Here is a 26,155-nt window from a genome sequence, read left to right as displayed (position 1 = left end):
CTATCCATCAACCCATATTACAGCAACATGGCGGAATAAGCTGCAAGCCTCCTCCCCATAATAAGAGACTTTAGCTCAACCGTGGAACAGAGTAGCTCTTTTTTTGCACTTTTTTTCAAACATTTAAAATTTCTTCCATGCCATTTTCATTCAGTTGTTATGATCACGTTTTTGTAGTAATTTTGAGATATTTTTTTTTTTTAAAAGAATTGGATACCATTTTTGAATAGAAAAAAAGTAGCCTTCATCCTAAAATCAATTTAATGTTGCGATCTTGACTAGAACGTTGTCGAAGATGTTCACATGAACAACATTTTTTGACAAAATCTAAAAACTATTTTTTCAATGGATTTGGATTAATTCCCAAACCTTTAAGATTCCTCGAACAAATACTGAGACTAAAGGAAGGATCTGTCGTCATTTAATTTCAACTAAAACACAATGAATGAATTGTGTAATGGAAAGTATCTAATATCTATCCGGAATATGTATAAACATGTCCTTGACGTTTTCCAGTGTAGTAGTAAGATAATTTATTTCCAAGCTAAGTTGAACTTTAATTCCAGCCGAGTAAGTGTCAAATTCCACTCTAATAAATAAAATAAAAAACGCTGTGTTCCTGAGTAATCATTGCGACGAGCAATTCCATTGGGTATATGGCCATGGTGCTAATTTAAATAGAAAATATTTTAAAAGATTAAAACGGATGATGTTCTAAATTAGGTTTTCCTGTCCAACTTAATAATTAATATATTGTATGACTTGAACAAAGTAAATGATTCTAGTTAACCCACTATCACACGAGGATATTAAACTGAATGTACAAAGATTCAAACCAAAATTTGCGTTTATGCAAATATGTCACTTATTTTAATAGCATTTACGTTTAATTTCATTTAATTGTTGATGTTTAAATTATATGAATCCGGAGTATCGAGCATAATCATCTTACAATGTAGCGAATGGGCTAGGCCATAATGTTATCTGTATTTATTATGTATTTAATTTGTTGCATTAAGCAGTTGCTCTACGGAAATAAAAATAATTGAATTACATAAAAAAGCATTTTCATAGTAATTTCTTTTATCCGTGAGTCTTATTAATCAAACCATATATTTCCATCTCAGATTGTTTCGTCTTCGTAATAAAATAAAACAAATACTTAGAGCAATAATGGAACAAAGGGTACCAAAAGTAAAGACTGGTCTAGAGTACTATAAACGTTACAACTTGGCCTTAACAAATTTATCGTTTATTGCACTTAGAAATTATAACACGTTTTAGTGTGCAATCATCTCTCATTAAAGTACCATCTAAGTAATAATCAAAAATGCATATTAAAATATTTTTATTCCTATTCTTAGGAGCTCAAAATGTTTTGGGTAAAAAGAGTTTTACAATTGTAATGGACACGACAAAATCAATGGAAGACGAAATATATTTTTTGAAAGTAAACATAGCTTCTATTGTAAATTCAATCAAAGGTCAACAATTCTTCAATTACATCTTAATACCATTTGGCGATGAAGGTAAGGGTATAATTCTATGGATCATTGGCACATCAAGTTACTGTAATTAGTTCAATTAATATTGGATAAAATTTATTTAATATTAAATTTTATATTTTTTCAACAGATGTAGAACCGCCATTAATATCACCGACGCCGGATGAACTAGTTGATATCATACAATACATGGTCGCAAGTGGAGGCCAAGGTTGCCCGGAAAATTCTTTAGGTGCTATAGAGACGGCTTTGGAAGTGAGCTTACCAAAATCATACATCTACGTCTTCACGGATGCTGAAGCAAAGACTCACAGCCAACTAGAAAATATAAAACAACTCTGTCGAATACGGCGAAGTCAGGTACTTACATCATAACATTATAAATAAACTAGTTAGACTTAAATGCAACTCAACTGTTATTCATATGATTTATATGCGCTTGGAAGTATTTTATTATAAACCTACGCTGTTACATTGAAAACTGTAAATTACTTTTCTTTATTACATTCTACAGTATCAATTAAATCGATGTCAAAATAAGAAAGATAAAAATTAAAAAAAACAAGTGAATTGTGAATTCAAAGTTGCCCAAAAAAAACCATTATTTCTATTTTTGACTTTCTGTCTGCCCTTCAGTAAAGTTGTAAAAATTAAGAATCTTTTGATTATTATGTAAGTCGCTTTATTCCTAGACACCGTCAAATTGTTCGGTGAAATATCGGTTAAATCTGTATTATCGGTTAAATCTGTCAAGAATTATAACAACTTAATGTTTGCGTACATATTAATTCTATATATAATTCAAAACTGCAGATCGATTGTAATGAAATCATAAAGTATACAGTGTGTTTGAAAAACATTAGGCGTTTTACGAAATAGTCAATAATTTACCATATACGGAATCAAAAAATTAAAAAAAAGAAAGGCAGCGACAGAGAAAAGATAATGTGAACTATTAAATATGACCCTAACGCTTACCACAAACCCTATGGGATTACTGTTGTAATTTTGGCACTTTCAAACATTTTTAAAGAAAATCGAAGGCACTCTTCAATCTAATACTTGGTAATCTGGAGTCAGTTTTCTCCCATTAAATAATAATTAATCGGTTTAATATAAATAACAGCTTTATTTATTCATTTGTTAAGTTAATGAATCTTTTTGTTGATTATATTTAAGTATGTAAGTAACGTTCCATCAATGCGACATTGATCCTTCCCAGACTTTCATTAAGATCTTTCCGGGTGAATCGGTAGATAAACATTTCATCTGACACGTGCATGTTACCTCACGATGTTTTCCTTTACTGTTGAACATGATAACTCAGTGATATTTGCCCAGATTTGATCCACCGACCTTAGATTAAGATCCACGTGTACTATCTCAGCATTTCGAACCAAGACCAAATTGATCCAGTTCGTATTTGGAAATTGAAAATAAATGTATTTGATAAGTGTGGTGAAATCCAAAATCATTTTATACGTATCTTTCGATATTTTTGCAGGTAAACATTTTTAAAAGTGACGAATGTGAACGAAACAATTTGAATCAAACAGAAAGAGACAATATTTATTATGAAATCACCAGGAATTGTGGCGGAAATGTTTTTCGTTTAAACTTGGGTAATTTACGAGACGTAAGTATAATTAATCATACTAAGGATACAAAAAAATACGCTCAAATTATATGTTATTATTAATCCGTTCTTAGCGGATATCTACACTATATAAGGATCATACGTACCAAATTTCAAGTTTATAGGTTATATAGTTTCTGGGATTTCGTGATTAATTAGTGAGTGGTATTTCGGTTTTATATGAACTGAAACGAGTTTACTTGGTGGTAGGATAAGTATCACCCACACATCAGATATTGTGTTGTGTTCGGATTTTAACGGTGAGTGAGCCAGACTAACTACAAGCACAAGGTACATAACATCTTATCACCCGAGGCATTGTCTGTGTAAGGAATGGTTAATATTTCTTACAGTTCCAGTGTATGGGCGGCGGTGTCCACTTACAGTCAGGTGGCTAATTTTTTCGTCCGCTTACCTATATTGTAAAAAGATTTTGTTCTTTAAGGACATAGACCTAAGTCCTAAATTATATTTTATAACATTAAACATACTATCCACTACACACATATGCACTTATATCCGTGTACTCTACACACATCAACACGTGCAATAAAAGATAATATGTATTTAATTTTTTATGATTATTTTTGATATAGGTTTTTAAGTACATCAAAGAAATAACCAAAGTCGATTGGAGTGACGTCAATACGCATGAGAAGTTTAATAATAACAAACAGTATACCGTAAGTAACTTAATGCTATTATGTATCGAATAGTAATGTTTGAAAATGGGACGACTGTGTGCTTATATATAATTACTAGCTTTACTTGGTGGTAGGGTTGGTACAGAAAAATTGTGCAAGCCCGTCTGGGTAGGTACCACCCACTCACCAGATATTCTACCGCTAAACAGCAGTACTCAGTATTGTTGTGTTCCGGTTTGAAGGGTAAGTGAGCCTAGAGCCTAGTGAGTTAGTTTCCAAGGTTGGTGGCGCAACTATGGGCGGTGGTGACCACTTACCATCAGGTGGCCCATTTGCTCGTCCGCCTAGCTAACCGGCCTAGCTTCACAAGAGTACACTAAGGATCTTTAAACAACTTTTAGATTTAAGGACATTTATTTTTCCATGACCAGGAAAGTTGCCTCTTTTGAACTATAATATGCATGTATTATACATGTAAACTTTCCTCCCGATTCTCTCTTATTAGTGACGAAAACTGCATTAAAATCAGTGGCGTTGTTTAAAAGATCTAAGCATACTGACGGCGGGAAGCGACTTTGTTTTATACTTTGTAGAAATATAAAAAAAAAAACACATTGCCGTTTGTGATTTTGTCTATTATCTAGGGAGACTAGCCAATTGCCTAGAAGGAATACACGACAATTGTATGCAATCCTTATTATCTTACTCACATATCTGATGGGACAGCAAGGCAACCGAAGATAACTAAAGCACAAACCGGCGTTCCATTCACCGGGAGTGTTTGCGCTATTGAGAGACAATTGGCAGAAAAATGCTGTAACTCTCTACCTAATTTACCCCAAGCTTACAATCAGCAGTGTTGTAAGCTAGCCTCAATTACTTCAAAACTAAAGAATTTACTGAACTTAGATGCCCAGCGGTTGGAGCACGTAATATAATATTAATACTTAATCGAAGATTGTGGGTTCAAACAGGGCAAGCAACATTGAAATTTCATGTGCTTAACTAGTGTTTATAATTCATCTCGTGCTCAGCAGTGAAGGTAAAGGAGAAGGTTTAGTCCAACAGTGGAACACATGCAGCTTGTTAAAGCTGCATGTGTTCCACTGTTGGACTGTGCAAACAAACAAACAAACAAACAAACAAACAAACAAACAAACAAACAAACAAACAAACAAACAAACAAACAAACAAACAAACAAACAAACAAACAAACAAACAAACAAACAAACAACGTATTTTTTTTAATATTTCAGTTGACCATTGATACCTACACAAAGGAACTTATTGTAGCCGTCTCTGGACAGTACCCGACATTGCAAATATCAAATAACTTCGGAGACAGTCCTCATATTGAAAAAATTATCGCCACTAATTCTATGCTTGTGAGTATAATGACATATTATGTTTTAGAAATATCTTACATTTATTTACATGTTCTCAGGTATTTTACTTTGCGAAAGTATATCTAATTCATCTCAAGGTTCATAATTTTTAAATACCTCTCTAAATCCAATGAACATAAAGTCAAAAATGGCATGATAAAGATAAGTACGTTCTCACGGGACGATTTTTTTTTCTTTTTTTATATAAAATCATTGAACCTTCATCCTGTTTAACTTACTTGCCAATAACTTTTTTTTTACACAAGTGACAATTATCTTTAAACGGCGTCCTAAGCCGCGTTTTGGCCTCACGCGAGGCCAAAACGCGGCCATCCTTAGAACGTGCGTACTCTAAGCCCTTAAGTGGGTTACCAACACCTGACAGTATTTTAAGTCAAACCCCAACCCGGTGACACCTTGAAGGTCATTACGAATATACAGACCAAATAAAAAACCGCTTTATCAGGGAGAGGGAGGTGTAGTGGAAAAAGCAGTTGCTTGTAAATCTAAGTTTGGCATACAATTAAATTATTTCCATTTAGTACTTTTATGTTAACTTTGGATAATGGCAATTGTATGGTAAAGGTATAATAAATAAAAAAAAACATTTGTTTAAGGTAATTCGTATACAAGTTGCGCAATTAGGTGACTTCACAACTGATGTAGGTTGCCAAGGAACGGGTATAGTAACATTTTACAGGAAAAGTGAAGTACAATTTAAATATGGATTCTCTCCTCTACAACCGAACAGTCTCCAAGAAACTGCATCTCGGCCGATACCAGGTATTTTGCAATGTCTTATAGGCTACTTTGAAATATGTAAATGTTCTACGGTATTAGACATTCAAAATTTAGTCATATATAGAAAGCGTACCTCTTGACCGAGAAAGTGCTTATTTTTGTCTCCGCTGAGGCTTGTTCAATGTTTCACCCAAAGAGAATCACAAATGAACGGGCAATACTACGAGCATTCTTGGTACATATTATTATTAAAACAAGGCAGATGGATCGCTCGGAACATTATAGTGAAGCAACAAAAGCGAATATAAAATCACATCCAACTTTTCTTTAGTGCCAAAACGTCGCGCCTTTTTTTAATACACCGGGAATCAGAAACGTACCACCGGGAATTTGCATTCGCTTTTGTTGCTTCACTAAAATGTTCCGAGCACTCCTTCTGGCTTTTGTTATAATCATTGTATATCATTACGGCCTTAATGTAAACAATAAAAAGAGCATCCTTAAATTTTAATGTGCTAATTATTGGTTATAAATCTCAATCAATGCCTTGTGGAAGGACATCGTGGAAACACCTGCATGTATCTGATGAAATAATCATCTTTATCCACACTGACGTAAATTCAAGCCTTTTCCCTTAAGAGAAGACGAATAATCAGGGGGTCAATTCTAGTAACAAAATGTAATTTTATCGCAATCGCATTGAAGTGTGTCGCCGTGAAGTCGTTTTCCTTTTCTAGTCGACGATCCAATTGCTGTTATGGATCGGAATAGAATCGGGGACATAACGAAACTATTGTTAAAGAATCGAAATTTTCCCCACTTAAGTTCATACTGAGTTTTATTTTTCTGAAGAACAGTCCAAGTTAGATACTTATCGTATTAGTGAAATTGTTTTTTTCAATGCATCTTTTTTTTTAGGTCTAATGAACTATATACTGATATCACTTCCGGTCGATACGTCGTCCGAACTGGTATCCGTTAATATACAAACAGTTGATAACAAACTAACATACGATGACAAAAAAATCGCACATTACGCAGTTGATGAAAGCAGGGGTCTTTATCTTGTGCAAGCATATTTCGCGCCACAGACACCTTTCAAAATATCGGTAAATATTCTATTGTATTATCAACGACTCAAATTTTTTTCGAAAATCTGAATTATCAATCATTTCAGTATTTTATATCTATAGATAATCGATGTCCCTTTTTTATTCAATGCAGATAACATGTCGAGACAAGATGAATTATCAAGAAATAACGGGTACCACCGCTCTTCTTCACCCGCAACAAACATGTAAGTTTAATTTAATCATAATTTATATTAGCTAAAACTTTGGTGGAATTAATTTCACGACAAAATCTGACATCGAAGGATGAAGGACCAAAAAAGTCCTTTTTTGGGGTTCAAGGTCACTCTCTACTAAATTTCCTGAATTTATTCCGTTACTTAACCTTGACTCTGTCCGTTAAGGTTTCACTGGAAGACATAGCTGGAAAATACCGATATTAATCGAATACCTTATCAATAGGACTACAAATTTAATTTAAACATATTATTCTTGGTAAATAGATTGTTCGTTTAGGATAGGCGAAATAACTTCATCCTAGAACCTATAGGGCGAAGTGACTGTAATGGCAATTGTACCAATCAGGCAATATATAATACAAATTGGGTGAAACAGCATTAAGTTTTATATTATACAACTGAACAATGTATATGGTACTGGCTTTTAAGTTAGATATTCGTAGACCGATTTAAATATGATTTTTGGTTCAAATATAATATTATAAATTCAAACGATCAGAATGAGAAGTAACTGCTAAACATGGTAAACTGTTTTATTCAGGTATATTTCATACAATTTTTTATTATATATTTAATGTAATTTTATATAAAATAATTTTTAATCTAAGCTTAATTTAACTTAATTAAGTTTACTTAGCTGACCCAAATTTTCGAGCAAGCCATAATTGCCTATAATTGAAAGTGCAATTATCAAGTCAGTGCGTGAAATTTGTTCTATAAATAAATATTGCAGGTAGGGAATGCAATCCCGGCCCCTATTTTCAATCCCGGGATTACGGGATTGAACAAAGACAATCCCGGGATTTCGGGATAGCCCCGGGATTGAAAATTTATAGTAAAAACGACAAAAAAAACATCGGTTATCATTTTTATTTAAACTCAGCAGTCTGACGTCAACTTCCATATCAATGTGAACAAAACCAAAACAAAAATAAACTTCTAAAACATTAACTTTTTAACTAAAACAACTTCAACTTGAAATCATCTTTAAAACTAACAAATTAAACATAAAATACTTCTTAGTAAACAATTAGGAACTTTAGGTTACTATAAAATAAAACACAATCATTAACACTTCAATGTGCACAAACAAAAAAAAATAGTCTTCTAAAACATTAAAAAATGGCTATGACTTGAAATTATCTTAAACATAAAAATTTACTAAGAAAACAACTTTGAGTTGAGATCTACTTATTACGAAAATAAGACCTTAAAACATCAATGCATCTAAAGTTTCGTCTCCAAGCCGTGTTCTCAATTTGTTCCGTTAATCCCGAAAAGCCCGGGATTGGACAAATCTAATCCCGGGATTTTCAGGACTGGAACAAGGCCGGGATCCCGGGATCTCGGGATCCGGGATCCCGGGACTGCATTCCCTAATTGCAGGAGATATCGCAAGATATAACTAGTAATATATAATGCTTATCCAGATAATAGTTAATTCTCTCTAATCATAAATCGTATTACAAGTATTTGATCATCATACTTTTAATACATTAATATTAACTTACCAACGTTTTCTAGTAACCGTACCACGAAGATTTACACCTAGAGCAGAAATGATACAACCAGAACCGGCTTTAATAGACTTTGGAACTAGTTATAAAACGGCCTGCAAAGTATTCGGCTTTCCAACGCCAGTTATTTGGTGGGAAAATGATTTGGAACAAAAAATAACATCTCAAGTAAGCTTATGTTGTCATCTAAGCCTGTACTATCTACTAAGTTTATTTTTAGCATTAGCAGCCTGTAAATTTCCCGCTGCTGTGCTAAAGGCCTCCTATCCCTTTGAAGAGAAGGCTAAGGTTTGGAGCATATTCCAACAAGCTGCCAATGCGTGTTGGCGGAATACACATGTGGCAGAATTTCGTTGAAATTAGACACATGCAGGTTTCCTTACGATGTTTTCCTTCACCGCTGAGCACGAGATGAATTATAAACACAAATTAAGCACATGAAAATTCAGTGGTGCCTGCCTGGGTTTGAAACCGAAATCATCGGTTAAGACCATGATCATGATCATGCATGCACAAACTAAGTTTATATCGTGCTTTTATTACTAACTGATACCGTTTTTTGTTTAATAAATTCAAGTGTTTCGTTTATAATAAAAAGTTAAATTTATCAATATTTTAGAGCGCTCTACTTGAAATGCCATCTACTTATATAAGTTACGTAACAATCGCCAATACTACAAGAAACGGAACACTTACATGTAAATGTAGAAATGATGAAGGAAATAACGAAGCATCAGTCGATGTGTTCGTCAACAGAACTTTCGTCTTTGAAGTAATCCAGTATCCAACAGGTACATAAATTTGAATTATATATAGGTAGATAAAAAGGTACACTTCCAACCACAAGAGGTGAAAAGCCAAATAAACAACATTTTACATCAAATAGAGGCGATATAGTTGGTCGTGGATTTTCGAGTAAATGGCGTTTTGAACGTCGACAAAGCTGTTATCGGAAGTAAAATTAAATTGGATATAAGTATTAAATAATGGAATAGTGTTGATTAATAAATAAATATAATTAAAGAACTGTAACTCTTAAATAAGTGTAGTACGATTTTACAGATATGAACGTAGAATACGGTACTGAAGGCAGGCTCTATTGCGAAGTAAATGCCTATCCTGAAGCTGAAATAAAATGGTATCACAATGATACATTGATTGAAGAATCAGAATACATTAGTATTTTACAAGACGAACACCTGCTTTTAATAAATAACATGACAATAAACACAGCGGGAGAATATAAATGTGAAATTGACAATAATATTGAAACTAAAACTTATTCGGCTGACGTTTATGTAACTGGTCTAGGTAAGATATTGTTTGATTTTTTTCATAATTAATAACACAAAGTTCTAATATTCTTAATCATTTTAACAGAAGCGCCGAAAATTGAAATGCACGATTTAGAGATAATTTTAAAACCAGGAGATTGGACGGAACAACAATGCACGTAAGTTATATCTTTATAACTAGTCACAATTATAAAGTTTTCCAAATAATTACAATATTGAATACCAGACTTTCTTTACTTTTAATTTATTTAGTTGATTATTAAAGTATATTTTTAATTTAGTTCATTAATAATTCTTCGCTATAATATTATGGAAGTTCTGTTTTGGGCTGATTCAAGCTAAACTTAGAGAGTACTCAATTACCTTTGAGGTATTTGAACTAATATTTGCCTTAAATACTCATTTCCAGTATCCTAAAGGGTATACCGACACCCGAAGTGTCATGGAAGTACAAATTAAATAGTGGTGACTTCGATAATCTTCCTGAAGGCGTATTTGTAGATGGAAAATCATTAAAAATTGCGTCAGCTGATAAAGAACATGTCGGTTTTTATGTTTGTGAAGCATCAAATATTTTAGGAGTGGATACGCAAGAATTATCGGTGAAAGTACAATGTGAGTAATAATATTAATGACATTTGAATATATATATGCCATTTATTTAGTTAGGAGAGCCCTAAAATTTACTCAGTTTGATTTCTTTTGACAGATCCACCCAAAATTAAAAACGGCGATGAAGTTAAAGTTGTCAGAGAGGGCGATTTCGTTGAACTACCGTGTGACGTAGATGCTGTTCCTGAAGCAAATGTTCATTGGGACATGTACCATGATGATGTCATCGTAGCCTTTGACGAGCACCACCAGACCGATGAAGACTATACTCATAAGTATGGTTTATATTATAATAATAATTCTCAAAATAGTAATATTTGCGATGGATTATTGTTCTGACTTTGTTTGCTCGTAATTGTCCTAAAATCCTGTTTTGGAAGATGAAACTTGGTATTAAAAACCAAATTGTACACTAAGGTTAAAATATAATCCAAAAAAACATATTCGGTAGATTACGATAGACATAATATTTCTTTTACCACAAAATAACGAAAAAAATTTAAAGTGCTTGTTCTAAAGATGAAATGGTATAAAAGAAAATTACTAGAAACTATGATTTATTATCATTTAATTTTTTTTTACGTCTAGATTTTCCGCTCGTTCCAATGACTCTGGTATATATTATTGTACAGCTGAAAATAGCATGGGACGTTCTGTAAGAACCGTTACACTGAATGTTCTAGGTAAGTATCTCATTAACCAAAAATTGACTTCAATACGATTTTCATACATCCATTAATATTGTCGATTTTTTCTCAGTGGCTACATATATAGAACCTTTGCCATGGAAATCTTTGACAGTTCGAACTGGAGCAACCGTTGTATTGACTTGTGATATTACCTTCGGAAACCCTATTCCTACTTCAAGATGGCAGTATGTGGCCAATAACTCAGATACTGTTGTTTTGTTAAGGTAATTTAAATGTTCGGCATTTAAAAAGTAAATTTTATTGAAAATAAGGCTTTAAATATTTTAAGGTTATTGATAAATTTTATTCAAAATTGTCCAGAATGTATTAACAATATTGTAACCAGTCTCAATTTGTAAAGTGAGCTAGTTCATTTATATAAAGCTAAATATAGACCCAAGCACCAATGAATTTCCATGTGCTTAATTTGTGTTGTTTATACTTCATTTCGTGCTCAGCTATGAAGGAAACATCGTGAGGAAAATTGCATGTCATGTAGAGGGCCAATTTTTCTAATAAACATATAGACGATATTTTTTGGCAACGTTATATGAAACCATTTAAATAATTATCCCAGAAGTAAAATAATGTTAAAAAATATATGTTCTTGATTAGTTTTCAACCAAAGATTACTCTTGAAAGGAGGCCATTTCATATGTGATGACATTACTTCTCACTGAAGTCACTAAGATCATGATAATAAGAAAAAATATTGTTATGGATATTGAAGATTACTTCATCCTAAACAAATTGCGTACATGGCGTCTTATTTAGCCAACCGCGCAAAAATATCATACTTGTTGAAATATGTATGTGTGTAATAAAGCAGAAATATAAAGAGGATTCTATGTTATGGCACAGCAAGGCAATCCGACACCATTAGATCCAGGCGCCACGGCTATACTTGTTTTCTGCACGAGAGTGTACTTGACTTCTGCCGGTCATGATGAATGTGCACAGTTGACCACTGTAATTTCGCCGTTGACTATTTTGTCTTGCTGTTGAAATTAAATAAATAAATATATTATCCATCGAGAAAGGCATTACCGAAATGGTCAAAAGGACGTCATCGTCAGTCAGTTTCCATAACCTTTAATATAAGATAGAATAGATAAGTTTTGATGATGTTTCTAAAAATATTATGTATTCCTAGGGGACATTCTGCAGGCAAACTGAATTTAGTTTTAAACGACGTTACACGGAGACATGAGGGCACTTACCAATGTGTAGCAGAAAATGAAATCGGACCTGACTCCGTAAAAGTTTATCTTAAAGTACTATAATCATTAAAAATTAGTCAAGTATAATTATTCAATAAAAACCTTTTAAATTAATACCTCTTATTTATTTTCGTTCATTATATACGTAAACTACCAATTTTAAATATTTTACTATCTTGATATTATATAGGCATAAGTCTGGACTACAATCCATGTTCGACCGTATGCGTGACTTCACTTTTTAAGTTAAAAAAAATGGACACTGAGACTAGTAAATCAATGTTGTATTCGTAATTAAAAGTATTAAATAGTTAAGATCATTTGTTGCGATATTTGTGATTAAATGATTATTATGTATTCTTATAATTTATGTAAATAATCGAAATCAAAGATCTCGAAAACCCAATGCATTCACTTAAAATTAGATTGGAGAAGAAGCTGTCAAAATCACAGATAATTTTATAGATGTGCTTTTTTATTAATAATACGTCGCATTTAAAAATATTTAAATATTGAACACGATACACGAAGGCCAATAAAATCCCCTGCATTACATTCCGCATACCAATTTCTAATTCCGTTCTTAATCTGCTATGTCAAGCTAAGAGAGGGTTTAATGAATTTTCAGTACTTTTATTTCTCAACTAGTTCAAGAAGCAACGCTAATAAAAAATCAAAATACTCTTTATTGTACACCAGTAAACAAAAAGTTGAATCACATTTAAGAAAGATGCACAAGAGGCGGCCTTATCGCTGAACAACTGATACTAGACATGTAATAGACAATTTTTCAAAACATACCACGAGAAAGGCGAAAATAGCAAAAAACGTCTTTACTGTACGATTAGTTCGCCCTTGATATCTCAGTAACCACCAACGGTAGGTTAAAAATATGTAGGACCCAAATTGTAGAACGTAAATAAACGCAAAACCGAGTTATCGAAAAAAAACGAAATTCTATCTATAAGCGCCTTCTATCCTAGCATATCCTAAAACCAATCTTTTCGGTTCATTTGCATTTCTCGGCATGTTTTATATATGTTATAATGACTTCACTAAAAGTAGAAATTTAAAATATGATCTGAACAAATATAAAACTGTTAAGTATTATTGCATATTTATTATCTTCAAAGATTTATCATTACATTAATGACGACGAATACTACAATTTTAAAATTATTATTATTATTAGTTAATTAGTTACAAATTAAATCGAATTTATACCCTCCTCTTCCTTCATTATTATTCATTATTTATTTAATCTTACAAACTTAGTGTGTTCTGTCAATTGTCATTTGTGTTGTCACTGTCAAATAAGTAAATCAAATTCAGTTTGTAATGTTTATATTGTGAAATCAGTAAATTTTAGAGTATATTTATGATAAAAACTGGATCGTAAAATGATCTTATAAAATGTCTCTTTTTAATATACCACCTTACATGCTCCAAGAATTACCCGATGTTACTGAAATCGTAAATTATCCCATTAAAAATATTCAACGAATAAAGGTTAGTTCTAATGAGGTATTTGGCAACAACTCAAAATAATCTTTTCTATAATTATTTATGAATGATTTCACATAAACTATTTGCTTTATACTTGTTTTTGTAAACTTTTTTTTTATTAAATGTTTTAGTAAAGGATCTATTTTTGGATGACTAATAGCTCTTTGGGTATAAGTTAATGTTAATCCTCAAAGTACCTGGTTAAAAAATATACAGTATAGCATAAATTTTGTAATGAAATAATTGCTCTGAGACTTAAAGACATGGACCAGATTTTACATATTGTATAAAATGGCATATAGTAAAGCAATTGAGCATTTTATCCATCTATTTTACACCAACAGCTGTCTCCATTGGCACTCATGTTAAATTTGTGTTATTCATTACATTTCAAACAGGTTGTATAAAATCATAAACACAAGTTAAACAAAAAATCTTTTGATGTATATCAAAATTTGTTAAATTCATGTGTTTGTCATTAGTGTTTCATATGCATCTTGAAATTCTAGTCTAAAATAATGTGAAATAGAAAAATACAACATGAATACAAAAATAATTATATGTTATGATTAGAAGTGTTTTAATGTAATCATTCATATAGAAAAATAATTAATCTATGGGTATTCCTTTTTCAAAAAATAGTGTAGTACTATTTTAGATTACATTATATTTTATATATTCATAAAAAAAAAGAATGCTAAGTCTATAACTGATAGGTTCTATTTTTATGTAAAAGGAAATCGACTGAGAAAAATATATTCTTTATAAAATATCCTCTATCATATTCTGAAATTAATTAAGCCTTAAAAATTTTCAGTACACTAGCTTTGATGTATCAAAATCGTTAATCGCTTTTGGAGCTACCAGTGGAGGGATTTATGTATTCAACAGATGGCCTTGTGAATTTATACAACTTATTCCAAGTAAGGTTAGTATAAAAAAGTTTTTTGTAATATTTTCTTATATTCTATTCATGACTAAGTAAGAAAATTCAGTTTCATATTGAAAAAATTATAATGTCACTCTTTAATCAAATGCAATCATCGAACTCACTTATAGAATAATCTTTGTGACAATAAAAATCAAGTTTAGCTCGATAAAGATAAGGTTAATTTTATAAATTTTTATTTATCAATTTATTTGCATAAATTAATTTATTGCCTGTAAACTTATCATTTTAACAGAAAATAGTTAAGTGAATCTATGTGTCACTTTATATTGAAATAAATGTTTATAATATATATGTATATATACAATATTTATTAATACATGTATATTTAACACACACTGCATCTCAAACCATAATATACATAAGGACTTGAAAGTTACATGAGCAGCCACATGTTGTACCTCAAGTAACTTTAAGTCTTTTATTGCTAAATCATAATCTCGCCGAGCAACCATTGACCAGTGGACTGATTATAAAATATGTAGGAAAAGTATTATAGCAACTACATATACATACGTATAAAAAAATAATACATACGCTGATAACTACAGTATATGATTAATATATTCCTTACTACTGATATTTTTCCAGTTTAAAGCCTTTGTTGTTATTCTTTCCAGGATGGACCGATTACTAGATTAGCTATATCATCAGATGAGAGGCACATTGGTTTTGCAAATGGAAAAGGCGTTGTCACGGTGACTGAATGTGAACAATCCCTAAGCGGTAGTTTTTCAACAACATCATCTAAGGAGCACCAAGGAAATGAGGTTACAGCAATGACGTGGAGTAGAAACATGCTATTTACTGGTGATGATATCGGAAAGGTTTCAATTCTACAGTTGCAGAATTTTATTGTAAGTTTTTTGGTTTTTTAATGTCCGTTGTCTACTATAACTACACTTATGTGTTGTGTAACTATCTGTAACTTGTAACTTTAAACTTTATTTTGTATGTGGAAAGTGATAATAGACAAATATGTATTTTAAAATAACCATGACCTTGTGCTCAAATGTTTCAACCCACGGTAACATCAATAAAAGTTTAAAACGGAACCAATTTTCGTAGTGCGATTGGTATAGTAATCTTTTCAATCAGTCATTATAATATATATTACTTTAAAGACATTTTATAACATATGTTTTTTTTTTAACATTGTTTTTTGTTTTCGTTAATATGTTAAAAATATAATCTTGTGTTCTCGTGGGTTGGAATATTTCTGCACAGTACATTATTATAAGACAAATGAAGCAAAACAAAATGTGATAGAAGTGGCAATATTCAATATTTTTTTGATTCATAGAAATAGTAAATGAATACTCAAAGCTCAGCAAATGGAAACTTCTCGAAAATTGAAATATGTAAGAAATAAATCCTCTTCAAACTTATTACCTTTATTTCCACAGCAGATTTTTCACAAATTTATCGTATATAATTGTCATACATATTTAAATCTTTACTGAACAACTTAACTTATTTTAGGCAAAAAGAATGTTCCAGAGTTCCACGCAGATTATTATGAGTTTAGATTCACGTATTTGCCAACTTGAAGCAAAAGAATGCATGTTACTTGTGTCAACACTTTCGAGATGTTATATATGCAATACAATACAAGAACAGTACAGGCAAATTGGACAAAAGCTACGAGACGGTGAATTCGGAGCATGCTTCGCTAATATTGAAAAACCTCTAACAAATGGTGTTACAGAGAACGCAACAGAAGAATTTACTGAAGTTAAAAAATTCAACATTGTCGATGAAGATGTCAGGTTTGTCGTCGGTGAAGAATTCGCTAATACAGTTATTTATTGTGCCCGACCATCATCTAGATTATGGGAGGCAACTGTTGATGGCATGGTTAGAAGGACTCATCAATTTAAACAAGTACTAGCTAAGCAACCTATGACATTTGTATCGAATGAATCATATGAAAATGAGATTTTCATTGTAAAAAATGCTCAAGATATAGTTAACGAACAATCTGTGAATTTTACTAAAATATATAGCCTCAATGGTGCCATATTCGCGTATAGCAAGAACTCATTGTATTTCTTAAATATTCAAGATGTTGATAACACTGTTTGGTTTGATGCGTACAACAATATAAACGAATGCAGGATTTATAATGACTTGTTATATATTTGGTTATCAAATGGCTCTCTAATTAGTCTGAGGTTTATGAAGTTAGATAAGTTTCTAGTTAAATGCTATGCTGATAGTAAGTTTAGATTGTGTGCTGATTTATGTGCCTTGTTTAAAGAATATTTGTTATCGAGTGATCTATCGCCCAAATTACATATATTGAGCGGTTTAAGAGATAAAATAGAAAATAACGATACATTACACACATTAGATAGTGTTATAGAGAAATTCGATACGTTGAAATCGAGTGAAGCGACTCAAATGAAGTCTGGGATATATGTCGTGGATAACACATATCATACGCAATCACAATTAGATGATAATGTTCAAGCAAGAAATACCGATGATAATAAATTTGGACCATTGCCACCAGAGGCATTACAAACATTAAAAGGCATAAGCGTCACCGTATCAGATAAATTAAATTCAAGTAAAAAGATGCTAAGAGAGAAATGGGAAGATTTCGAAGACAAAATGAAACATTTGAGCATCGATAAAAACGATCCAACGCCAGATAAGCAAATAAACGAAAACGATAAGTTCCCGAAGTGGATACCTCGCGATGATTTTACAATAGACGATGTACCATTAGTTTTAGAAAACGATATAATATTCAGAGAATCTAGTCAAAGCTCTATAGAAGTGGACAATAATAATTTAGAAAGAGACAAAGTGTGCAGAATGTTGTACCAATATTCTAGATTAAGTCTTGTTAATAGAGAATCTGAAACGAATTTAAACTCCATAATCGATAACTATGCCCATGATATTAACGAAATTTATAATCTAATGTTGTTGTTAGAAAAATATTGTATATCAATAGAAGCTGTCGAAGAGTCAAAATTTGTACCGAATAATATATTCCTATCTTACTTAAAAGAATCGGTAAACAAATACGATTTACTCAACATGATAATAAAAGATGAAGTGCTATACAAATACTTCGTAGACTCCTGTATCGCTGTTAATATAAAAACTCAGAAACACTCGAATATCGGTTGTGAATGCGGATTTCCACTGCCGTATATAAGGACGAGTCAGATGCCTGTATTTTCGGAACTTATAGACGAATTCATCGAACAACAGTGGTCTAGTCAAACTAAGGAACAATGCTACGAAGTTTGCAAAAGAATGCCATACTTGTGGAGGAAAATATTGTACTTAAGAAGAAACGAAGACTTGATAAATGTCCTAAGAATACTTTTACAGATGCTGGACGAGAGTCTCTTGCATTCATTCTTACCTCAGTTTACATTTGAGACTTGGGAGAGGGCTATACAGTTATACGCAACGTTATATGCTAATATATGTTTAAATTGTAACAAAAAGTTTGAACACATATCCGTCAAAGATATGCTAAGTTGGGACAATCTCGGTTCGATGGTTATAAAATCGGTTGGCGGTAAAAATGCTATCAAATTGATGCAAAGACATGCGAACTTGATAGAGAAGGGCGCTTTGACGATGAAATTTTACCATTCTTGCTTGTTAGTGGTCCTGTATGGGAAATACGATGGGACCGTAACGATCCCGATGGTCGACACCGTTTATAGTTCGTACGATTTCAAGGACTCTCGAAATGAGGTAATATTTTTATTTTATAATTATTTATGGTAGTTCTAGATCTGAGATCGACTGCATTATAAAAAGTTTACGTATTTATAATCAACTAATCATTGAAAGATCTTGATTTTGAATTGAATTTTTAATGTAGGTTATTAAAAAAATGTATTGAAATCAATATTTCCTTTCAATAATAATTATTAGCAAAGATATATTTATAACCTCTGACAATGGTTGCTCTGTGAAGTGTTACATAATACAATTTTTTATCTATTTTAAAAATAATAAAAAGGCATTTGATAGCCTTTGCCACCCTAATGTTAGTCATCACCGCTCACAGACATTGGGACCGATTTATATATTTAAAATTATTCTCATCATAAACCTATTTACATGAATGCTTACTCGTGTTATTTAAACCTACTTGTATTTTTTGTACAAAATATATGCAGACTTTAGACAAATTTCAACTTTGTCTAAAACGTTTTGAAGTCTAGTTCAGTAGAACCATTGAAATAATTTTTATTTCTCTTGGAAACTAATTTTACCAGCAAATATTTATCACACCGCCCATCCATAACAAAGATATGATATATTATATCCATTAAATGATCCAGCCTTAAATTGCAGTGAATTGTTGAAGAGGTATCCGTCTGCTGATGAATTACTTCGACGAGCTCACATAAAATTTTATCAACAGAAAAAATAAAACACAGCTGTCATAGTAAATATTATATTGTTTCAATTGCAGATACACAAGATACTCTTAAACGCTTCTGATGGAACAATAAAAAATACTGCTTTGCCGCTGACCGTCGCTGCAACATCGCCTAATTGGGGCCTCAAGAAAATATACGAAAAGCTATCACCGAGTGAGCTTGACAATTCAGAAAATTCAATATTAAATGACATTTTGATGGCCTTGACTATGGCAGACGTCACAGACTGCACACTATGTGGATTGCCATTAAGAAACGAGGTTTTAATCGAAGACGGTGGTTTATGGGTATTTAAATGCGGTCATATATTCCACGGTGCTTGTTTGAATTTGAATAAAATCAAACTGTGCCCTTCTTGTACGCTCCAATGAATCATAGTGTATTATTTATTATCTGTGGCTATTTTTTATCTGTGTAATTTATATTCTAGATCTTGGGTTGCTATAAATTATTACTTAAATTATCATTAATTAATATAATATATATTTTAAAATAATATGATACATATATTTATATATAAAAACGCGAATTATCTAATCTAGTCTTAATATTGTCGTATTTCACTAAAACAATATTAAATGTATTAAATAAACATAAAGATTTGAGATACTGTTTGTAAAAACTTTTAACAATTTATAGTAATAGGATGTTTTTTTTTTATTTAACTGCCAAAACGTAGCACTGAAATTAATGGCCTTGGCATATTAATGTTAAGACAAGTGTAATATATTATATGTAGGAATTCTTAAACAAATATAGTGAGAAATGAATACGATCCAAATAAAAAAGGAAAGTCATTATGTATGCGTTGTGTCGTACTTTATATTTTGGGAATGCGTTAAATAAAGCTTATTTTATGTACCTGTAGCCTATTCCAACCATAAGACGAGTACACTAAACAACTATGACATTTCATTGGTCGAGATCTTGAATAGTCTATGATGAGAAAAAATTGCGTTTCAAATTTCGAATTTGTCACAGGAAGTTTGGAAGTAAAATTAAACTGGACATACTTATACACATACATAAATACATAGTCATGTATGTGGATTAGTGTTGTATTAATAAAGATATATCAATCATAAAACTGTTTGTAGTGTTTATAGCAGAACTATTTGCAAATCGAATGGAATATGTAATTCTAAGATGCGTCTGTATGTACTCCTTCAATTGGAATAGGCTATATGTTTATTATGAGCTTTATGGTTCGAAGGGATGAGGTCGTTTAATTAGGATCACGAATCTATTTTCACGTGCTTAATTTCGTATAGGCGATCCGTTTTTTGTTCACTTCATTTCGCGCTCAGTTAAAAAAGTCTGCATAGAATTCTATCACATGTGTATATCTTAGAAGCAGTGTGGTAGATTAAGACTTATCTGAGTAGAGCTAGCCCAGCAGCTTTATGGATCACTTATACGTATTTGTAAAATGATATTAGTACTTTATTAAATGTATTTTTAAACTATAAAAGCCAATTAAAATTATCATGGTATTTTAAAGTATGATTTTTATTTGTTGCTAGCTGTAATTAAAATGAATACAACTGGTTTTTTTTTTGATGAAGTTCAAATATTTGTTTGTTTTCAATTCAGGCCGCTGAAGGATGATTCCAAAGAGTTTCGTAATCAAATTGATGATGCAATAAGTTGCATATTAATCTTTATCTTCTTAATTAATTAATGTTCAACTAACGAACAATATTATTAAAAATTATTTTATATTGGGCTAAATACAAAAAAAAATTATGTTTTTTTAAACCCGAACTGCGTTTAAACAAGTTTATGTCAATCGTTTTTTTTTTTTGTATTCTATCACTAGACTACACTATTCTAACTGACAGTCGCAAGGCGCGTTCTCTCAGCGGCCGGACTATGAAGTGTAGGTATAAGAAGTGGAAGAGGTTATGTGTTTTAATTCTTAAAAATGTATGAATTAGTGTTCCATAAATTGCGAGAATGTCGCAACTGTAGCTTATTTTTAATTGCAGGTAATATCCTCTATTACGTGAAATTAACCCTTATGTTAATTATAGATCTATAGACTCACGAAGGCGTGCTCTCCTTGTTGTATTATTATCGGCTTGCATTCGTACGAGTGACGGTCGTGCTTATAAGGTAACTTAGTGTGCGTGGGATGACTAAGAGTACAGTCAACAAAAAAAAGTTTAAATTTGGTTAAGTTCATTTTATTAAATATTAGATAATTTAACGTAGAAAGGCACGCTTTAGTGGTTGAATAGACTATAATTTCGGATTTATAAATTTTATTTGTTATTTTATTTATCCTAAATTTCATACTTTTGAAGAACATTTGTACACGAAAATACTTCTTACATCTACACTTCATAGATCTGACTTTAGTTTGTTTTGTCACAGATTACAAAGTTAATAGTATATAAGGTGCCATCATGTGTTAGTTTTAAGTTAAAGTCACCTGACTGTTTTAACAATTTTTTTTTTATAAAATTTAAATTTCGAATCTTTTTACTAAATTTAATTTAGCACAATCTGTTTTAGGTATGTTTATTATTTAAATGTTAAATATCAGTTTAAAAATAAAATGTTTACTGTAAACAATTTTAGTAGAAATTCACTCATAAAATAGTTTAGTTATTATGTAATTCAATTGAAGTTTGGAATGTATGTCATACAGTCACAGCATATATATATATAAATTCTTAGTCTTATAATGTACTTCTGCAAAAGATATTTTGTAAAGACATTTTCGTACTGTTTTGTAAGAATTTATAAATCAGGAGCCTTAACTTACGCAGACGGCTTTTACGACATTTATACAAATGAATGCATACGGATGAAGGCAATAATTGTGTTAAGCGTAACGTTATTGTCTGTCCTTAGCTAGAGTTTTCTCCTTTGTATTCCCAATATAGCGTCAGGTAGGCTACCGACCTTAAGATTCATGATGAATGGACTGACCTTGAATATATAGAATAAGGAAATGCTGATAGATATTGAAGACATTTTTGTTAAAAAGCGACCTTTGCAAACGCTTATGCCTTCATTCGACGTTTGATCTCTAGGCGTTGTGTAATATCGTAACTATTTTATTCGGTAATTTCATTTGTATATACATTAAAATATTATAAATACAGAACCCAATAAAAAACCTTCATGTATCTTTTTTTCTTGATTATTATATAAAGACTTAAAGACGAATAATCTACGATTTTTGTTCGAAGAATATTTGAAAAAAAAAAGAATTGTAATTGTATTATTTGACATTCTAAGTTTAAAAATTGACTTATGTGTATATTACTAGACAAGCTGTTAAAATTGTGTCAAATTATTATTTGACATATTTATTATTGTGTTAAAAGAAATTAATCCGAAACGTACGCGCAGATGTGGCACAACAGTTTATTATAGTTTTGTGAGTTTTGGTCAATTGGCCATAACTTAGTTCGCAAAATCTCAGTACCGGGCAGCGCGTCTAGTATACATATATGTCAATGTCATTGGGTATGTCATAGTAAACACTAAGATTTTCATTACCCCATCAAAGATTGTTTTGGGACTGATTCATTTAAATTGTAAAATAATTCGGTTATATTTATTTTAACATTGTTAATTAATGTATCAGTACCTTATATTAGTGGTAACACAAAATGTAATATATATATATATATATATATACATACATATATAGAGAGGAATAAAACTGAATGCTTAATCGTGATTGGTGGATTTGATATTAGAAATACAATTTGAATACCAGATGTAATTCTCGAATGTAATGTTGTTTGTTTGTGTTATATACATAATTTATGATAGCAGTTTTATTGTACTAGTGTAATGTAAATACACAACGAATCGATTTCCTTTCGGATTCAACAAGTTGTCTATTTAAAAATGAGATTTTTTGGACCTCTATTGTCGCGCCTTGGTAGTAATACGTTCTCATATACCGTTATGCTCCTCACTTAAATATCTATATATAGTCGTTGCGCCTGCAAAAGCCGCTATGTGTTTTTTTCTTATATTTAGATTGTTCTGCCGTTTTAATCGTTATTCCAATACGCAAGTACTGTAGAAACAGTTTTGTGATAATTTCAGTAATTTAATAGTTAAAATTTCGCTATGTGACGTTAATACATCGAAAGCGACATAAATTGAAATAACGATTAAAACGGCATAATAATAAAAAAAAACACAACGACTTTTGCAGGCGCAACGACGATATATATCTGCCGCCGCCCTCTGCTCACTTGCTAACGAAACCGTTTTTTTTTATTCCACGTCTGTTACGTCACGTTCATATGTACACTAAATATTTATAGCCTTCTGTTTTGTGATTGGATCCTTAAGAACGCCTCGTAGACAATAGACGGACGCACTAACCGTTAGTAAAATTATCGTTTCTTAAAAGAAAAAGGTATAAGTGCTTGCAACCTAAGCTCGTGAATTTAATGTTATTACACCAATTGAACGCGAAATCAAATTTTATCCTAAGAATTATACAGAATAATTTGTATATATTTTTTATTATAACGCAGAACTGTGCAGTATTTAAAGAATTTACCTTGTAATAATACTTGTACGCTTCTCTTATATTAAACCATTAATTTGGGTCAGTATTTTTCATGTGTTGTTGATGTCTATTCAAGTAGAATATCAAATTTAGAATTATTTTTTAATATAGTCAAGGGTGGAACCAGCTGACCACGCAACATATGTGTCTTGTGACATTATAAATTGTACAAAACTCGTCCGTCGTCATAATGAAATTGTAAGGTTAATTTTAATTTCCATTGTAATTTCATTGCGTTGGTCGACTCTTCGATGGTGACTGTAGGTTGTGCAGTTTTAAATGTCATGTGTAGTCAAGCATTTTTAATTTCGTCCCATAACGTTTCATTTGAAATTTCACTGAACATATTGGAACTGAGATATTGGGTTTGTCGCTCATTTTTATTTGGGCGATTATCGAACAGTTACTGCATCTATTTAAAATTCAAATGACATATGTCAAAAGTGACATTAAGTGAACCAATCAGAGTCCCTTGTCCATGAAATTGTCAAACATTTGATTCAAATACTGAATCTTTCAAGTGATATTATTCTTGGTTTGTATGAGATTAAGACTATGGACAACATTGTTATGTCAATAACCCTGCAACATATAAATATGTCCTAATATATCCTTAAAAAGAGATATATATTTCATGACTGTGTTTAGTGATGACACATAATTGATCTTACATGTAATAATATTTCTATAATCAAAATGTACCAAAAACTATATCTGCTTCTTATCAAGCTACCTTTATAAATTTATTTTTCATTAGATCAAAATATATGTACAAGAACATTATATTTTTGTATTAAACAATGTAGCCAGACTATTGTAGCCATATCAGTTGTAATGATAATACTGTAATATCGTGTTTAATATACCATTATTATAAAATGACATGATTTTTTTTCGTGACGACCTTATATTGTTGGTTTGGATGTTTTCCAAAGAAGTGTTTTAAACGTCAACAAGTACAATTTTACTTTTAAAGAAACCGCAGAAATAAGCTAATTTATTTTGTTGACCGTATTTATTTAAAATTATTTTAAAATGATTCTTTTGTATGGAATTATTTATTGATAATAGCACCACGTATAGTACTAATGCGACCACCAGTGCTTTAGTAATTAAATATCACAAGTACTTGTCGTAATTTCATGTATGTTACATGCCGTGTCAAAATTACATTATTCAGTAAAAATATTATAATTATACTTAAAATTAAAAAAAAAGAGAATATAATGAAGGTATTTAGTATTTAACTAATATAAAACATTATTAACTTTAAAATTAATAAACCTTTATTACTATTATCTCAGCTTGGAAATCGTTTATTATTTGAGGTTTTTTTTTTTAAATCAGAAATCTGAATCTGGTTTATTTGCATTACAGGCTCCTTTTTCGCCGGAAAAAAAGATCCGCGAATCTCGAATTGCTTACAAATAAAGTCCTAAGTTTTTTCGTCTTTATTGACTGAATATTTATTTAATTTAAATGGTACAGTATAAAATAATGATATTACATAACTGAAGTATTTTTTTAAAGGTCACGGAGTTGACAGGTATTCTTAGCATTGGGCATTAGAAAATAAAACAATATGTATTTTTTGTATAATTACTTTTTATTAAACTTTTGGGTTTTGGCACAATTTGAATAATGTGTCCTGGTTTATACCAACTAGGTATTAAAACCTAAGTCTATCTACGCGCTTGTGTACTTAGTGGAAACTTTAACAAAATAATCTCAATCAATGAAAAATAATTTAGTTAAAAACCATAAGAAATATAACAACACATAATTTTAGTAAGTAGAATAAAAATAACATACCCTGGTACGTTATTTTTATGAAGAAAAAAAAAACTATACCGTAAAACGAAACTGTCAAGTCAGATGTGTTTTAAATGAATTGTCTGTGACACAGATAATAAATACAAATAAAAAAATCGACCGAGATCTATGCGATTCGCATATTAAGTATCGATCATTATAAAATAAACACAACGAACTTTCACATTAATATATCGCGTATGTACAATGGGAATCAACATAAGAATAAATAATTTAACGTCACTTTACTAAACCCTTACACATTTACTAAGAAGTACACGCTACATATTCGATTAAGTCACGTACACAATAATTTATTTATATGCTTATTCGTCTACATCTATTCACGTCGATTACATAAT

General features: G+C 31.1%; 2 protein-coding genes across 2 annotated transcripts; both read left to right on the top strand.

The window, feature by feature from the left end:
• The first annotated feature begins 1,295 nt into the window (after positions 1 to 1,295).
• LOC125072352 (hemicentin-1-like) lies at positions 1,296 to 12,661 on the top strand. The gene is made up of 17 exons (XM_047682962.1): positions 1,296 to 1,529; positions 1,636 to 1,865; positions 3,010 to 3,141; positions 3,738 to 3,824; positions 5,042 to 5,170; positions 5,788 to 5,953; positions 6,830 to 7,020; positions 7,136 to 7,208; positions 8,745 to 8,905; positions 9,357 to 9,528; positions 9,800 to 10,048; positions 10,118 to 10,190; positions 10,442 to 10,647; positions 10,742 to 10,919; positions 11,233 to 11,327; positions 11,404 to 11,557; positions 12,487 to 12,661. The coding sequence occupies exons 1-17, from the start codon at positions 1,331 to 1,333 to the stop codon at positions 12,614 to 12,616; spliced, it is 2,625 nt and encodes an 874-aa protein (XP_047538918.1). The 5' UTR covers positions 1,296 to 1,330; the 3' UTR covers positions 12,617 to 12,661.
• Positions 12,662 to 13,880: 1,219 nt separating this feature from the next.
• LOC125072433 (Hermansky-Pudlak syndrome 5 protein homolog) lies at positions 13,881 to 20,896 on the top strand. Its single transcript, XM_047683060.1, has 5 exons — positions 13,881 to 14,062; positions 14,877 to 14,987; positions 15,629 to 15,865; positions 16,491 to 18,734; positions 19,465 to 20,896. Exons 1-5 carry the CDS (start codon positions 13,967 to 13,969, stop codon positions 19,801 to 19,803), a joined length of 3,027 nt encoding a protein of 1,008 aa, XP_047539016.1. The 5' UTR covers positions 13,881 to 13,966; the 3' UTR covers positions 19,804 to 20,896.
• Positions 20,897 to 26,155: the final 5,259 nt, after the last annotated feature.

Source organism: Vanessa atalanta, chromosome 21 (genome assembly GCF_905147765.1).
Source record: "Vanessa atalanta chromosome 21, ilVanAtal1.2, whole genome shotgun sequence".
Taxonomy (NCBI): Eukaryota; Metazoa; Arthropoda; class Insecta; order Lepidoptera; family Nymphalidae; genus Vanessa; species Vanessa atalanta.
The sequence above is the reverse complement of the archived record's forward strand: the minus strand, read 5'-3'. Positions and strand labels throughout refer to the sequence as shown.

Excerpts from the sequence above, each read along its gene's own strand:
- LOC125072433 (XM_047683060.1), top strand. The coding sequence starts at position 13,967 with ATGTCTCTTTTTAATATACCACCTTACATGCTCCAAGAATTACCCGAT. Across the intron at positions 14,063-14,876 it reads AAAATATTCAACGAATAAAG|TACACTAGCTTTGATGTATC; the intron begins GTTAGTTCTAAT and ends AAAAATTTTCAG. Across the intron at positions 14,988-15,628 it reads TACAACTTATTCCAAGTAAG|GATGGACCGATTACTAGATT; the intron begins GTTAGTATAAAA and ends TATTCTTTCCAG.
- LOC125072352 (XM_047682962.1), top strand. The coding sequence starts at position 1,331 with ATGCATATTAAAATATTTTTATTCCTATTCTTAGGAGCTCAAAATGTT. Across the intron at positions 1,530-1,635 it reads AATACCATTTGGCGATGAAG|ATGTAGAACCGCCATTAATA; the intron begins GTAAGGGTATAA and ends TTTTTTCAACAG. Across the intron at positions 7,021-7,135 it reads AGACACCTTTCAAAATATCG|ATAACATGTCGAGACAAGAT; the intron begins GTAAATATTCTA and ends TATTCAATGCAG.